General features: G+C 40.3%; 1 protein-coding gene across 1 annotated transcript; it reads left to right on the top strand.

The window, feature by feature from the left end:
- The first annotated feature begins 271 nt into the window (after positions 1 to 271).
- On the top strand, positions 272 to 10,626 carry atg4c (autophagy related 4C, cysteine peptidase). The gene is made up of 11 exons (XM_034081354.2): positions 272 to 446; positions 818 to 939; positions 2,019 to 2,102; positions 2,235 to 2,465; positions 4,199 to 4,526; positions 5,702 to 5,772; positions 6,592 to 6,794; positions 7,057 to 7,135; positions 7,917 to 7,993; positions 8,480 to 8,599; positions 8,988 to 10,626. The coding sequence occupies exons 2-11, from the start codon at positions 864 to 866 to the stop codon at positions 9,153 to 9,155; spliced, it is 1,437 nt and encodes a 478-aa protein (XP_033937245.1). The 5' UTR covers positions 272 to 446; positions 818 to 863; the 3' UTR covers positions 9,156 to 10,626.
- Positions 10,627 to 17,280: the final 6,654 nt, after the last annotated feature.

Genomic DNA, 17,280 nt, shown 5'->3' with positions numbered 1-17,280 from the left:
TTGGGCATGGATTATTAGATTTTTTTATATGGGGGACATGAAATGTCCTCCAGATAGATAGATCTCTCTACACGGCGCTGGCTTTTATAAGTTGCCCTGCCTTTAAACTACAAAGTATGCATGTTTTGTCACAAGCAAACCGTTTTAAGGTTTTAACTCTGGACATTTAAATCCTCGGCAAACTGTTCAAACGCCGCCCGACCGAGCTACATAGGTTCTTATATCGAGCCTCTCCTTGGTCCCGTCAGAGACACCGCGAGATCACGTGACTTGAGTTTTACTTCCTTAAAGTGTAAACATTGACGACCGCAGGGCACTTAAACAACAAGCCATGGCCGATTCACAGTGTTAAGCTTTTAGTATTGCAAAAAATATTCTATATGATATCTGTAAAGAGCTGCAAAGCGGCTGGAACTGAGGAAGACCTGGATCGAAGAAGCTCCAAGGTAACAAGTAATATGTAGTAATGTAACGATGTGCTCACCGTAAGATATCATTCCCTAATTTCACTTCGTGTAGTAACGGTCAATGATCGTGTGTGTGTGTGTGTGTGTGTGTGTGTGTGTGTGTGTGTGTGTGTGTGTGTGTGTGTGTGTGTGTGTGTGTGGTGTGTGTGTGTGTGTGTGTGTGTGGTGTGTGTGTGTGTGTGTGTGTGTGTGTGGTGTGTGTGTGTGTGTGTGTGTGTGTGTGTGTGTGTGTGTGTGTGTGTGTGTGTGTGTGTGTGTGTGTGTGTGTGTGTGTGTGTGTGTGTGTGTGTGTGTGTGTGTGTGTGTGTGTGTGTGTGTGTGTGTGTGTGTGTGTGTGTACGCTGCACCAGGGTTTGTGTGCTGTGAGGGAATGGGTTACATGCCTTGCTGTTCCAGATGGAGAATAAAGGGAGCGACGAGGTGGAAACATTGAAGACAAAGTTTGTGTCTGTGTGGCACAATGTCAAGTACAGTAAGTAATTTGCTTAAGGCCGCCCATGCACACAGACTACCCAAAGTTTCTGTGTCCACTTGTTTCTCAAGCCTTTGTTAATGAAATTACTTCTGTCTTTTTTAGACCTGTTTTATATTTAGTCCATTCTTCTAAATTATAAACTGAAGTAGGTTACCTAAATTGGAGATTTTAGTGAAATCAGAATAAGTTGTATTGGCCAAGTAAGTAAGTAAGTAAGTACATGCAAGGATTGTGAATTGTTGCACTTTTTTGCACACAGTTCTATGAACAGTTTTCAGAAGATAGAGGTGGACATACAGCTAAAAACAAGAGAGATTAAAATGATAATGTGCCTCCACAAATGAAAACAAGAATCATCCACTGACTAGGGCTGCTCAATTAATCATATTTTAATCGCAATTACGATTTTGGCTTGCAACGATTATGAAAACAACATAATCGAAATAAAACTATTATTATTTATTTTTGTATTGGTTTTTCAGTTGAATTATACTTAAAGTTCAGGGTAATCAACTGTTTTTTTCAATAAATGGATGTTTTCAAAGTATATGGATAATCGTTTTTAATAATCATGATATCAATTATTGACCCAAATAATCGAGATTATGATTTTTGCCATAATCGAGCAGCCCTACCACTGACACAACAACCTACTGCTGCTGAGTCAGCTCTTAAAATAGTCATACTGTCCACTCTGGTTTGTGTGCGGCTTTTTTTGCTTTCAACTTACATTTCTATACACTTAAAAACTAAGTATTTGTTTCCTAAATTTTATTTAACCTCAAGTTTAAGAAAAACTGAATAATATAGTAGCCAGATATCTGGGGTATCAATCCCGATTGAATGAGTGGTGCTGTGAAGTAGGTGCAAAAAACCAACTGAGTACACATACTCTTTATTTGTACTCATTGTTATTTATTTACTTTTAATTTATCTTGTCTTGCTCTGTAAAGCACTTTGGGCTGCATCTTGCATGAAAGACGCTTATGAATTATACGTTTATTATGATTATTATCTTAATTTGTTTTAACCCTCACCTGAATTATGACACATGGTCTTTTTATTGTGTATGTTAGGTTGGGCTCTGAAATTAAAGACCTCTTTCAGTAGAAATTCCCCAGTGCTTCTCCTCGGAAAATGTTACCATTTTAAGGCGGAAGGTATGATGCACCCACATATGCACAAACACTTACAATTTATATTATATTTAAAAGTAGATTTACCATCCCCACAGGACACAAGATGAAAAACTGCATATCCTGAGTGGATCACATGTGATTTGTTTATCTCAGATGACGACAGTGTTGCAGAGGCCTGCTCTGAAGCCTGTGGTGAGGACTCTGTTGTGGGGAACGCGGAGGCTTTCCGCAAGGATTTTACGTCCCGGGTGTGGCTCACCTACAGGGAGGAGTGCCCCCCCCTCCCCGGCTCCACCCTGACCTCGGACTGTGGCTGGGGCTGCATGCTGAGAGCCGGGCAGATGATGCTGGCTCAGGCCCTCATTCTGCACTTCCTGGGCAGAGGTGAGTGGGATTGGGATAGGAGAGGATAGAAAATACATTTGTTTAACCTCAAAACTATGTTAATTTTCTATGGCTGTATTTTCACAAGTACCATTTTATTTAAAAAAAACAAAAACTAATTTCCTTTAGCATATCAGGCCTCTAAAAGTATATATTTAACCATTTTAAAAGGGAGAACCCCATTGGTTACATAAATAAAAACAACTAATCAGGAGTCCCACACGGATAACGTTTGGGAACCCCTGCTTGATCTACATGTCAGAGAAGGGGGCTTTTGTCTGTAAAGAAAATGTGAAGCTTTGGACAAGCAGGGACATTTTAGTTTAAAAAAATGAAACTCTACCTTCTGCCAATATTGCAGTTATGGTCAATATTTGAGCCTGCTTACACCCTGCAGCTCACATGGGCATGCAAAATACTTTTTTTATGATACAGAAATCCCGGACAGGACAATACTAGTATTTCTACATGTATATTTTCCACATGTATATATATTTTTTTACTTTTTAATGCTATTTGTATGCTGCTGCAATGCAAACATTTCCCAAATTGGGGTCAATAAAGTACTTATCCATACAACCAGCAGGTAAACTACAGTAGACGAAGAAGTAGGCTACATTTATTTTTAAATGTGGTACGGTTAGTTATAATAGTTGCAAAGAAATTGCATCCATCATTGTAAGTACTTTTGAAATACCGGTACACCTAAATTGTGCCCTCAATCTAAAAGGGAAAGTTTAATTGAGTTGCTGCATTTTCCTGTGAATTCCTCACATCATTGTCAGATCTATTGTCTCTGAAGTGTCCTCGACTTTACAGGTCCACGTAATGAGATGACTCCAGTTTAATGCAGTCATTTAGAAAACAATATTTAAAACTTGTTCTTCTGTCAAATCTAAAATATGTCACTAATGAAATATTTCTCTATAAAATGACTAATGGCCACTTAAGAATATTTATTGATCAATTTCACTTTGATTCACTTTGGATCAAGGTCATTTTGTTAATGCCTTAGACTCTACTCTGTCCCTTTTTATAGCCCGGACCACTCCCTGTCTCCCCGCCTTCGGCTCCCCCCTGTTTGTAAGGCTAAGGCACAGTTAAAGTGAAATACTGGGACACTCAAACTTATATGTTACTGAAGTGCACAAGGTTCTGTTCGAGTCAAAAACCTTACATTTCCTAAGTTCTGAAAGACTTTTTGTTCTCAATGGTGATGCTATAAATTGAACTTTGATGGGTCGAAGGATCAGAGAGCCTCATAGATACCTGGTTGAATAGACCATTCCATTGATTTCAAGGTTTTTAAAACATGCAAGCTTTTCTTGCACCAAAGTAGGACTTGGGAATTGCTAATCTATTTTCTTTCTGGTCATGTTAAAGTTGTTTTGATGTGACCTCTTTAATTTCCTTCCATATTTCTTTGAATTAAACCTAATTTCTTGTATTTGAGTTTGGTAAAAGTTGTTTTTGAAAAGGTGGCAGCCACTTGGTCTGCAGTTTGAAATGGGCATAATGATAGATAGATATATACTTTATTAATCCCAAATTGGGATATAGTGTTGTTACAGGGCCAAAAACATGACAAATTATCATATTAAGACTGATTTACCATCAGTCGACAAAGAGATATAGTTCTCAGGTCAAATAATATACATGTATTCCCAGGCCGTTTTAAAACTTAGTTTGTTTTTTGGTCCCAGATGTTGTATCTCTGATGAATTCCTCTACAGACTGGACCTGGTCGGAGGCGATGGCGCTGCAGCCTTTAGACACAGAGACGTGGACCACCAGCGCAGCCAAGCGCCTGGTGGCCTCACTGCAAGGACCCTCCAGGTCCCCAGAGCATGGCCCACATCCCCCGCTCCAGTCCCAGGCCCCGGGATCTGCAGAGGAGGCAGATGCTCATTTGAAAGAGATGTACCACCGCTCCCTGGTGTCCTGGTTCGGGGACAGCCCCTCGGCTCAGCTCGGCCTCCACAGGCTGATCCGCACCGGCCTGACCATGGGGAAGCAGGCGGGGGACTGGTACGGGCCCGCTGTGGTGGCACACATCCTCAAGTAAGTCAAAGAAAATGTTTAAGGCACAACTGATTCGTTTTTTTATGTGCACTCCTGATTTGATTTATAATTTTGAAAATGAAACGTCTTCTAAAAAGAATTGATACTCAAAAGTCTAGATTTTAGAATGAAATGAAGCTAGAACAAGGACCTGTGACCAACAAATGTTTGACCTTTTTCCTTGAAATTACTTCATCAATCAGTGAAAGGACAATTTCATAATTTAATTTATTTTAATAAACTAATCGAGCACTAAAAATGTCCCTGGAAGCTCTGGAAAATACCACTGCAGCATTATCAGTTTCTCTGTTTTTACTTTTTATATGTATGTGTTTGAGTCAAATGTGGTTTTAATTTTGTATTGTCCCATCATATACACAACTATGGTGTAGTTATGTAATGAATGAAACACCGGTCACAGGTTCCTCAACAATTCAATTACAAGATGTAATAAACAACAATAACAAATAGTGCAAGCTCAGGCGTGAAGAGTCTTATGTCCTGAGTCTGGTGGTTTTAATCCTGATGCTGCCGTACCGCCTGCCAGACGTAAGTAGCTACAGAAAACACATCGTAGGACTAAAACTTAAAAAATGCCAAAGTAGGTTTTAGCTGAAAAAGAAAATCATATTTTCTGATTTGGATTCAATAGGATCATCATTATATTTTGTGTGAGGTAATCTTAAGTGTGCTTACAACATGCCACTGTATTTGTGTGTATGCATCATATTAAATCACTTAAGTTGAGAAAACAGCCTGCAGATGAATAAAATAATGCACATTTTTAATGTAATCGTTTATTTGGCAGGGACAATGCACAGTAATGAACACTTAAAACATTCAAATGTGTCAAGCGTAACAGTGCCAGATTTAGCTTTGAGCTAATTTCCATCACAACATCAACATTTAAGAAAATTACATTTGACAAACATAGCAATAAAAAAATAAATACATGATATGCAAAAAGTGCAAATGAACTAACATAGGAATTTTGCAGTATATTACATGTACTGTTGTAAAATATCTTTGAACAGACACACTGCTCTGACCCTGGATAACATATTGTTAAGTGACACACAGTATATCCCTCATGTTGACTTAGCATAAGCTCTATATTAAAAATCCTGACTTCCTCCGTCTCCTCTCTCTCCCTCTCTTCCTTTCCTCTGTCTTAGGAAAGCTGTGGAGGAGGCGATGGATCCTGGCTTGGCGGGTATAACTGCTTATGTCTCCCAGGACTGCACAGGTATGAAAGATGAGCCTGCTGTTGATAAAAACAGGATACTGGGCACAACGCCCAAACTGACCCTTCTTTCTCCACCATCTCTTTCTGCTGCTGTCAGGACACTGTGGAGCTGAATAGAAAGGTGACAGGATGCTCACTGTGTCTATTCGCCAAAAATACATTCACTCCAAATCTATAACGTCCCACACCAACCTCAGCTTAACCCCAATAACTTGGGTTATGAGTTGTGTTTGTCATCTCAATAGCCAGAGCAGAAGATAGCTGGTCTGAGAGCGAACATCTTGTTTGGTTAAGAGTTTAATATTAGAGTCAGAGAGAAAATGGGGAGTGAATTTTACTTGTGTGCTCCTGTCGCCATGACAGTGTTCCGATGAATCAAATGTAAATCAAATCATATTAGCAGTTAATTTGTATGATCAACTGATAATATTTTAAGTAATGTATCAAGCATGTATCCTTCACATGCACAGTTTCTTGTTTCTAAAAATGTAAGGAGATGCAAGATTCCCTGTTTTATATCAATTTAAATTAAATCTCTTTTGGTTTAGGACGGTTGATTTGACTAAACAAGTATTTAAGAAGACGTTATCTCGGGCTCGGAAAATTGTACACTAACATACACTAACTGGCAAAAATGCATCTATCTGTACAATTTCTCTTCTGATAAAGAAGAATTTAGTATCTCACAGATTAATAAAACATAATCGTAAGTAAACCAGGACCAGGGGAAGCCTGATGAGCATTCAGCGTGGCTGACAGATTGAGGGCTGACAGACATGAAAGCAGACATATGACCTTTGTGTTATTGATCCTCCACAGTGTACAGTGCTGATGTCATCGATAGCCATAGGGCACCAAGAGCAGGGCAGCCCTCTGCAGAGAGATCAGAGGCCCCGCCCAACTCACAGAGCAACCAACCGGTGTCAGCCTCCACCCTGACTGACAGCCGAGCCGTCATCATCCTCATCCCTGTGAGGCTGGGAGGGGAAAAGACAAACCCGGACTATTTTAACTTTGCAAAGGTGAAAGATACATGGAGGTCAACGGTAGCTGAACCAAACTTTTTTTCAGTCTGATAATTTGTTTTAAATGTTGGTGTTTGATCACGTTTTGCACGTACACTTCTAGGTATAAACTAAGAGTTATAGTCATGCTGTAGAAAGGAAATAGACATAATGTGGAATGGCAAGTTTAAAATATATGTTTAATTGAGATATTGGATATGGAATTTAGGCTCCGAGCCAGATTTATTTTGTGTTTCTTTGTCCCGCTCTCTGCATTCAGAGCATACTGAGTCTGGATTACTGCATAGGCATCATCGGAGGGAAGCCCAAACAGGCCTGCTACTTTGTAGGATTTCAAGGTTAGTGTTGGCGTAATGCAAAACGCAAAAAGACACAATGAGAGAGGTTGGTGTGAATAACAGGTTATTTTGCATAATATACCCTTCTTATGTGAAAAGACAAAGTAAGTTAATGTATTCCTGTTTGCATGAGGAAAACGGAGAGGAGTGGAGATGGAAGCAAAGTGAAGCAGCGCTTACTTTATTCTCTCTGACCCATCAAAGCCTCACCCATTTATCACAAGTAAACCTCCCAAGTTGTGAGCTGTAATTGATTTCCATAGGAGGCATGCATTACATTTCATCCGGGCCCCAAAGTGAGCCACTCTTCATCACCTTCAGGAGCCAGGAGGAACCTTCAGTTGTACATCTTGGCAGTCAATATTTACGCATTTACATTTTACCAATTTGAAATACAGTGGTGGATGATGTCTAAATGACAAGCAATACATTCTCCCTGCCATGCCGCGGCGGCTCAGCGCTGCATTCATCATATGCAAATGGTCCAATATAATTGCGTGTTTTTAAAAGTAATTCCCCCACACAAAAATGAAATGACAACCCCTTTTTTTGTCGGTGTAAAGAATGTGCTTGTACAAACGCATTTGATTATGCAGAATGTAATCCACCCTGGTGGATATTAAAAAGCAACAACCTTCTGGGAGGCATATTTGACGCACACAAGCCTAACAGTAGGCCAAGCAGGTGACTTTGAGCTACTCTGCATAGAAATTGGAGAGAAGCGCGTTTTTGTAATAATCAGATGTTTTTGAATAACTTGTCTTTTGTTTTGTCCTTGCAGATGACAGCTTGATTTACATGGACCCTCATTACTGTCAGTCTTTTGTGGATGTCAGCACCAGCGATTTCCCTCTCCAGGTAATGTGAAATTACACAGACGAGCTGACTGGAGCCCCAGTAATGTGAATTTAATAGTTTCTGTTAGTACTTAAGGGTATGAATCTTAAAGCAGCCCCTGGCCCAATTACCGAGTCCCTATCTGCTGATTTATTTGCTGCTCAGATGTGTGAAGCTGCCACTTAAGAGAAATACGGCAAATACCAGATCAGGTACTGTGAGCCTGAATATTTCAGGACCCATACATAAAAACCCTCTCTGAGCACTGTGTAGCAACTTTTGTTTTATGCTTTTGCATGCAGTGGTATGCAATGTGACAACACAGCAGAGTTGTAAATGTATGGATGCAGTGACAGCAGATAAATAGGATTGCATTAATCAAATGATGCAGAATACATCTTATTCGCCGTTGACGCTGCCTTGGAGTGTATGTATGCCCCGCAGTTGTTACACATTATCTACAGCTTGATGATTATTTTCTGATGTATTTTGTCTCTTTTTGTCCAGTCATATCATTGCCCCTCGCCAAAGAAGATGCCTTTCAGCAAGATGGACCCAAGTTGCACCTTAGGTTTCTACTCTAAAAGTGCTCAAGACTACGAGAGAATCAGCCAGGAGCTTTCTAAGGTAGGGAATAGTTGTCTTTGTAACAGGCCTTATTAAAAAAATCAAATCACCACTTATTTATTATGACCAAATTGATATATGTATACTGTTTCTCCCCCTGCAAATGGTTGGTTAGTAATACAAGTTGACCAGTAGATGGCACCATTTAGCCATGAATCTGCTCTTACTTTGCTTCTCCAACCAGGCAACATGTTGGCTACATTTAGAAGTCTTACCCCCGTAGCTTATCAAATTTCTGCTTAGAGGACTCTAAAATCAATATCCTCTACAAGAGAGGTGCAATAAGATACCCCTCGTTAGGTTAAGTGATGAAATTGAAAGCAAACTGTTATGAAGTGTACGGCATGGTGTAACACCAGCACTCTGAATCACTGCTCTGTTGTTCCAGGTGCTGCAGCCGTCAGCCAAGGAGAAATACCCGGCATTCACTTTCGTCCAAGGTCACGGCAGAGATTACGACCTGTCTGCAGGCCTGACCCCGGAGAAGAGAGAATGGCCCTTTATCCGTGACCCCCGGAGGACGGTCACCACCACCGGGGACTTTGTGCTGCTTTGACAGTGCGGTTTTAAAAGACTACTGACGGGGAACTTCTTCTAATGAATCACACTGCTTGATACACAACGCTTTGTGTTTTAGTCTGCTGGGACACTGATGCTTATGGGATTTTTTTTTAAATACAGTAACTCAGTTAATACCTCCTGAAAACTTTGTTGCCAAGCAGTCTTTGCCATAACATTTTTGGACTCATATTTTTTGTCTGGAACTGTGAGCTTTTGGTGAGCTAAGATGTCATCTTATGCAAAGGAACATCGATTCTAGTGGAACACCTCAATTTGCACCAAATATCGACATACTTATTGTGGAGGATTTTTTTTTGTATTACTTACTTCATGTTTAAAAGTCTTTTCCTCATCATGATCGTAAGGTCCAGTTAATCACTCCCACATGTTTTCAAGGCTAACAGTGTTCTACAATATGTGTAGTGTCATTGGAGTAGAGCATTATTTTCACAGAGCCACATCTCAGTTGGGATAAGATGATTATTGTTGAGCCGTAAGGGCAAAGGGCTCTGAACTTTGGGAAACTTTTACTAAACCATTCTGCCAAAAACCTTCCATTATACAGGATGAATTCTTCCCCTGTCTGAATCCACTCGATAGCAGAAGCATACGGGACATTTGTTCTGAACACACTTATTTCATTATTGTGCCAACATGTCTTTCATTCACGTTACAGCTCGTGTCTTTCTCTGAGCAATAACATAATGGTGTTGTATGACGATGTGGTTGTTTTCGTGCCTCCTGTGTTTTTAGGTGGTATTTATAAAATAAAAAAAATAGATAGGCCAGAGATTGTTAAAGGGATAATGCCATGTGCTATATCTCATCAAGCACTATCTGTAATGAACTACCCTTAACAATAGAGTTATTTAGATATAAAGTATTTGCCTAATTAACACTGAAGTAAGTTTTAAGTCACAACATTGTATTGTGGAGTAGCAATCTACACCTCATGATGAAATCAGAGACATATCAACCTTCCAAATAATAATAATTTGATATGCTGCATGTATGAACCATTTTGGTTAATCATTTCTACACATTTTTATCATTTCAAACCATCCCTTTTTTATATCTTATATCGCAAAAAAAAAGAGAATTTACTAACATTTCATATTATGGTCATTAATGTTTTTTCTTCTTTTGATTATCTTCTCCTCAATTCTAGTCTCTAGCAGTGAGTAACTTAATGCTATAATGCTTTTTTAAACGCCTTTACAGTATCTCCATCGTAGCAAACTAGTGAAGTGAAGAAGTATGTGACAACACATTAAGATGCCAAACAGGAACATGCACTTTGTTTTGATCACTTTCACATGACTGAAGTATTCTGCCTGTTGAATCTATTGTATGTACATATTTGCACTGCAACAAATGCACGTCTGTTTGCATAAATTCACTTCTAAAATGTTAAAAAAAAATAAAACTGCCAAAAGAAAAGTGAATAAAGGCAAAATATTTGATTATTTTTAAGTTTGCTTCGTGTTTATCAACTTTTAGAATTTGAGGTGACTAGTTGAATAAAAAAAGCACTAGATACAAACCTCAGCGATGTGTTGAAATGTAGTCAATCCCTTTCTTTCTCGGTCAAATGTAGTAGATTAAAACTAATCGTACGTGCTAACCATCTCTACAGCCCATTAACCAGGGACCGGAAAAAATGTGACCCAGTGACACTGGCGGCAATTGTGTTCCTCTGCATAGGAAACGAAAATATCCTTGTGTGCAAAGCTCTGTTACCATGGATAATCTGTGTGTTGCCCCCTTAGTTTGAGCTATGCTGGACTGTTTTCCTGTACAATACAAATTCTTGTATTATGATGAGCCTTGCTTTTTAAAGGAGGGAACTGTCCCCTCTGTGAGGAAGCCGGGCCAAGGGGGAAGATGGACGGACCGAAAAAGAGAAGAATCCCTCATCTGTTCTCTCCTTCACCATGGAGAAGAAATGGCAAAACACATAAAGGCATCATTTAGATCCCCTGTCTGATCTGTGTTTGTCCATGTGTCTTTTTTTCTTTTAGCGGACGACCAGCCGTCTGTGTGGACAGAGCGGGAACATCAAGTATGCAGAGGCAAAGGACCAGTGACATTTCCCAACTTTGGAAGATTAGAAGGCTTGAATGGACAGGAGGGAGGCGTAGGGGAGGGGGTGAGACATTTGGGGATTTTTGTGAGAAACATGAAAGGGCATTTGTGCTGGGGGGCACACAGCGCTCTGAGAGTTGACTGTGTTCTTTATGTATTTACAGGGGATGTATGAATATTTGATTAATGAGTCACAGGCTCAAGGGAAATGCAATAAGCGAGTGGAGGCTTTACAAAGCCACACCATGCCCTCCCGTTTAACACAGCTGCCTAGTGTCATAGACATCGCAGATTCTTGAAAATCTAATCTGCAGCAGAGCAAATTCCTCACAAAGAGGGAGTCCATGAAAGTCATTCCTCTGTTCCACAGAGATGGGTATGTGGGTTGGGGGGTGCATGAAAAGACCCCTAGACACCCAATAAGGATTTTATTTTTATTAGGGAGACGTGTAGCGCAGTGGATTAGTGCGTTGGTGTTGGGATCAGGGGAGCACAGGTTCAAGCCCCACTGCAGTCAGCATGTCGTTGTGTCCCTGGGCAAGACACTTCACCCCAAATTGCTCGTGAGGATTGCCCACAGTATGTAAGTCGCTTTGGATAAAAGCATCTAACAAGTAACATGTAATGTCGGTGTCATCCACGGGAATAAATGGCCTGTGGCACGTATCCCTTACAGGGAAGAGGCATAAGATCTTAAGATCACACCTGTATCCAGTGGTGACTGGTCATTAGGGGCAGGCACAGCCCCACCTAGTGTCAGCAGAAAGTATTAAAAATAATGATTACAACAAAATGCAAAAAATAAATTATAAAATATATTTTAAGATCATGTTTAATCATCTGATTCGTCTGTACATCGCTGTAAAACAGTCTGTGTTCTTCTAATTAGTGTCTACAGTGTGTGCCTATTGAGCTGTTTAGAGCCATGTGGGACAAAACCCGATCCTGCCCCTCCCTCTCTCTGTATGTGAAAGGTGACTGTAAAAACTACACTGCGCATGCTCAGAATATTTTCCTATTTAATTTGTGTGGCAAAAAAATAATGACCGGGCATAGAGTTTAGGGGCATCCCCACCATACGTCATCTCACATCATTCAGAGCTGATTGGCTGTAAGTACGTGTGCCGCGAAAAGTGTGGTGTGTGAAGAGGAGACGAGAGAGCTGCAGTGACGCGTCCTAAAACCCGGAAGTAAGCTGCGCATGGCTTCCCTCGACAAAAAAGCAATGAGATTTCTCCATAGGATTTTAGAAAACAGCTCAAAATAAGGTCTGTGGGAAACGTAGCTGTTAGATACATGCGCGTTTTGTTCAGCCGGATAATATCCACATGTCCACCCTACTTTTATAATTTTCGAATCATAAATCTATTGATTAGATTAGATTTATGATAGACTTTTGAAACTACAAGAAGATAAGGAGGACTTTTACAAAAAAGTAATAGAGATTTTGGTCCAGAAGGATAGGCAAATGGACTTAATCTTCAAGTCAAGGTAAGACTGCAATTTAATTGAAAATGGGATCTTACTAAGAGAGAACAATTCAATATTTAAATGATAAAATTACATTTTTTGGGTATCCTTTTGTTGAACTGTCTGTTTGAAATTAATTGAAGCATCAGACAAAAAAAGCTTTTGAAAATAAAATTATATTTTGATTTAGGTCAAAATATAATATTTGTAAACCTGAAGAGTCAGTGCCAGTGCCTCACCAGCCATGAACCTCACTGCAGAAGCTATAGACATCGAAGTTTTTTGTGCCCCACCACTTTTGTACATATAAAAACGCCACTGCCTGTATCATATATAAACCCCAGATTAGAATTAGTCCTGCAGGCTTCTTGGACAAGGACACCTTTGGGACTTTATCCACACACCAAAGTTGAGATCTGAGAGCAGCTGGGGGAATCTCAATGCCTAGATAAGCTGTTAAAGGCATTAAGGTCACAGTTTCGATGTTATTCTCAAAACATTCCAGAGAAAAGGGGAGATATCTGGGTAAAAAAAGGACATTTTCTATCACGTTTTATTCATTTTCAAATAGTAGGAGAAAAAAAAGACCAGTGTCGATCTTGCAATCTAAGTGCATGTAGATCAAGATTAATCATGTCATTTGTGAAATGAATGGTATTAATAGATATAAATAAAAAAATATGCTTCTTAATGTGTATTGGGTGGGGCCTGTTAAAGTGTCATGGACACAATGTGAACACATAAAACAACTCATGAAGATATTATCTCATTTGTGTGACTTCGCTTTGCTGACGAAAGTGACCGTGATACACCACAAAGTGTCGTTTCTATTCCCTCTAACCCGTGCTTCTGAGGATCTCCTCCAGCCAAGATCAGACCATGACTGATGACGCTGTGGACATCCAGGAGAATTAGATTTAACAAAAAGGGGACGACACAGGGGGAAAAGTAATATGCACAGTCTGTGTACGTGTCTGTGTGTGGCATGAATGAGGCTGTGTGGAAGTGAAAGAGCTAAAAAGCGATGTGTCCGGTCTTTTCAATTCACGAGTAGTGTGTAAATTTACATGGATGAGTGTGTAGTTTACACATGTACGTCTTGTGTGTAAGTCATTCTAAATCTTAGGTGTCACACTCCCTCCCTGTCTTCACACCAGGTGCAGGGGTGCTAGATTTATATCCAGTAGCCTTTGCCCACCCTTGTGGAATGCCATGCATCTTCAAACAGGTACTTCACTTTGAAATCTCATCTCGGCGTGATATCTCTAGGCGGCTAAATATATCCGGCTCCTAGATCCCGCAGCCGTCGGAGCGTAAATACCGCCTGCGCTGCATCAGTCTGCATTCAGAGTCTCAAGTCTGTCCACGCAACTGTCCACTTGTCTCCGCCCGTCTCCTTCCAGCAGCTCCCCCCCCCCCATCTATCCTGGAGCTCCTGGAGAAGTGCTGAGGCACTGCATGCCTCGCACTTCTCTTCTGGGCTGAGGCCAGGCAGATGTCATGATGCTGTGATTAATCAGCAGCACACAGGACCGAAGCTTTGAGGGTACACCCCCACGTGAACATGACCCGCAGCACACATTAGGTCAAAGGTTCTGTAACTTTTTTCTCCACAGGAATCAAACTATTTATATCTGCTCTTCATTCTTTTATGAATCACAGAGCAGAGGCGTTCCCACATTCGTACCCTGTTCCAGATAAACAAGGCAGCACGAGTGATGTGATACCTTTGATAACCCATGATAGACTTAGTAACACGTATTTTCAGTAGTTTTCTATTGTGAGTAAATGGTCACTTATATTTTTGTATTGTTTTGCAAGACAATTATAATTTGTTTTATTAATTACAAGAAATAGTCATTTGAACCTCACAAAATGACTTATTTAGGTTTTAGGCATGTGAAAAGTGTGCAGATAAACACAGTTCAATTGTATTAGTTTATAGTTGGTTTTGTGTAGGATTGATGAAGAAGCTATCTTAATAGTATTGTGTTAGTGAATTCAAACATATCATCCACACTTGCCTGAGGGTTGTCTTGCAGATTGTGGCTCCATGATAAGTGGTTTGGATAATGGATGGACTTCAGTATCTATATACACAAAAAAGTCAAAGGTTTTATCAATATAATTTAGAAATAAAACATTTAATTACAACACAATCCTGGCCCTAAAGCAACAGCTTAACTTTAAGATGGCAACGTGTCACCAGGTAGGCGAGTTTGTTAAGTTTGATAACAGTTGAATAAGTTGATTGATTACAAATAATGAACCAATGAAGTCCTATTACCTAATGGGCAGTGGCGCTTTAAACAATTATTATTTGACTTAAAATGACAAACTTATTTTTAGAACAAGGACAGTAAGGACGTCATTCTCTTCAGATTACATATTGAGTTTACCAGATAAACAAATACCGGTACATACTGAGTGGCACTTAGATCAGAATGAAAATTCCTTCCTTGCTTTACTTTACCTCAAAATAACTTGTGAAAGTGGGCTGTATTTGCTTTTTAAGTGCCATTGTTTTGCATCAGAGTCTAACTGTCTTCCTACTGAGAAGAGTGTACCGTGGCAGAGGCCCAAAGCAAAGCTCCTCACCTTGTGTTGGCTAACCTCGGCCCGCCTGTGACAACAAGAAGGGCACTGAAGTTAACATTTAGATAACGGATGTGTGTGCCACTTTCGATTTCCATTCCCGGTGACAGGGAATCTTAGGAGCACATCACGGGTTGTGTATATGTGTGTGTATGTGTGTGTCTGTGTTGGGGGGTGGGGGCACTCCTGTGTTTCCTGCATCTAAGGGGTGATGTGGAGGAACGCCGAAATTCCTCATTCTGCTGTCCTCTGAGGCATGGCCGGCCCTCTGTCAGCCTTTGCTAACCAGATGCATCCGAAACAGGCGCCGAGGCTGAAGGCAGGGGATATTGCCTGCTGTGTAGCTGTCGACTTGTTTCTCATTGCATGCCTGTGTTGAGCGGGGTGGCAAGTGTGTGTGTGTGTGTGTGTGTGTGTGTGTGTGTGTGTGTGTGTGTGTGTGTGTGTGTGTGTGTGTGTGTGTGTGTGTGTGTGTGTGTGTGTGTGTGTGTGTGTGTGTGTGTGTGTGTGTGTGTGTGTGTGTGTGTGTGTGTGTGTGTGTGTGTGTGTGTGTGTGTGTGTGTGTGTGTGTGTGTGTGTGTGTGTGTGTGTGTGTGTGTGTGTGTGTGTGTGTGTGTGGGTGGGTAGAGGTTAGGATGGTGTCAGCCTGTCTGTGAGTCTGTGTAAATGTGTGTGGCAGGACATGCTATGAATTTAGGAGTGTGTATCATCCACCACACAAAAGCCGTTGCTCTAGTATTGTCGTGATGCTGGGGACTGTACATGTTGTCCAATGACTAACTAATGATAATCAGTGTGTGATTTTTAACAAGTGTGTATGGCAGGGAGATATACTTTAAAATAGAAACACTGAGAGAAATCTATGAGTTCTCTTCTTTGTGTGTGTGTGTGTGTGTGTGTGTGTGTGTGTGTGTGTGTGTGTGTGTGTGTGTGTGTGTGTGTGTGTGTGTGTGTGTGTGTGTGTGTGTGTGTGTGTGTGTGTGTGTGTGTGTGTGCATATGACAGTGTGTGAAAGGTATCCTCCATCCTGCAGATTTGTGCCTACGTGTGATACTTTGCAATCTCATCACCATCTAAAACTCCTGCAGGCCCTGCGCACCATTATCACGCAGTTGCAATAAAACCCACAGTAATTAAAGGGGATCTGGCTGTAATTGCCTCAGTGAATCAACTTAATCAGCACCTGTGCTCACAGTCAACCTAATGGTGCAATCTAACCTTTTAATACCCCAGAAATTAGAATTGTAAAAAATTATACACCTGATAATCATTCTGTATTTTGAAATCCTTGAGTGGACAATGAGTCCAAGGCAAATATTAAAGCTGCAGTCTGCTGAGTGCGCATATCAGAGAGAGTGTGTGAGAGAGTGAGAGAGAAGGTGGGGGAGAGAAAGGGAGGCCGAAATGTCAGGATGAAGACATGCCACAACTGATATTGATATTGGAATTACAATAGTTTGTGGAGTGTGATTAGTTTATATACAAACATTTTGATTATTGATTATTTTCCAAAATATCTGGTTCTTCAAGTGCTCTATAAATTGTAAACTGAATTGGTTTAGGTTTCGGACAGATTTCGGAGAATGAAAGCATTTCAAACAAGGCAACATTGGTTTTGAAAAATGGTGAGGGGCATTTCTGAAAGTTTTCCAATGTTTAATTGGAAAAGCGATTAAACCCGAAAAATAATCTGCATGCGTAATTCATATGCTGAAACTCAGGGCAAAAAAGTTGCATATATGGAGTGGGAATGTATCAATCATTGGACACATACATAAGCTGAGCTACAAATTAGTTTCATAAAGTTGTTCTCCAACTTTTACACAATCACAATTTTTTTGTATCTTTTAATAAAGAGTTCTATGGATGCTAATGACAGGTTATAACGAGTTGTTGAGCGACAGGGCTTATAATACATTATGACAACCAATACTCACCCAAACAATCAACTGACTGTTAGTATGTTATTA

The sequence above is a fragment of the Pseudochaenichthys georgianus genome, chromosome 4, assembly GCF_902827115.2.
Source record: "Pseudochaenichthys georgianus chromosome 4, fPseGeo1.2, whole genome shotgun sequence".
Lineage (NCBI taxonomy): Eukaryota > Metazoa > Chordata > Actinopteri > Perciformes > Channichthyidae > Pseudochaenichthys > Pseudochaenichthys georgianus.
The sequence above is the reverse complement of the archived record's forward strand: the minus strand, read 5'-3'. Positions and strand labels throughout refer to the sequence as shown.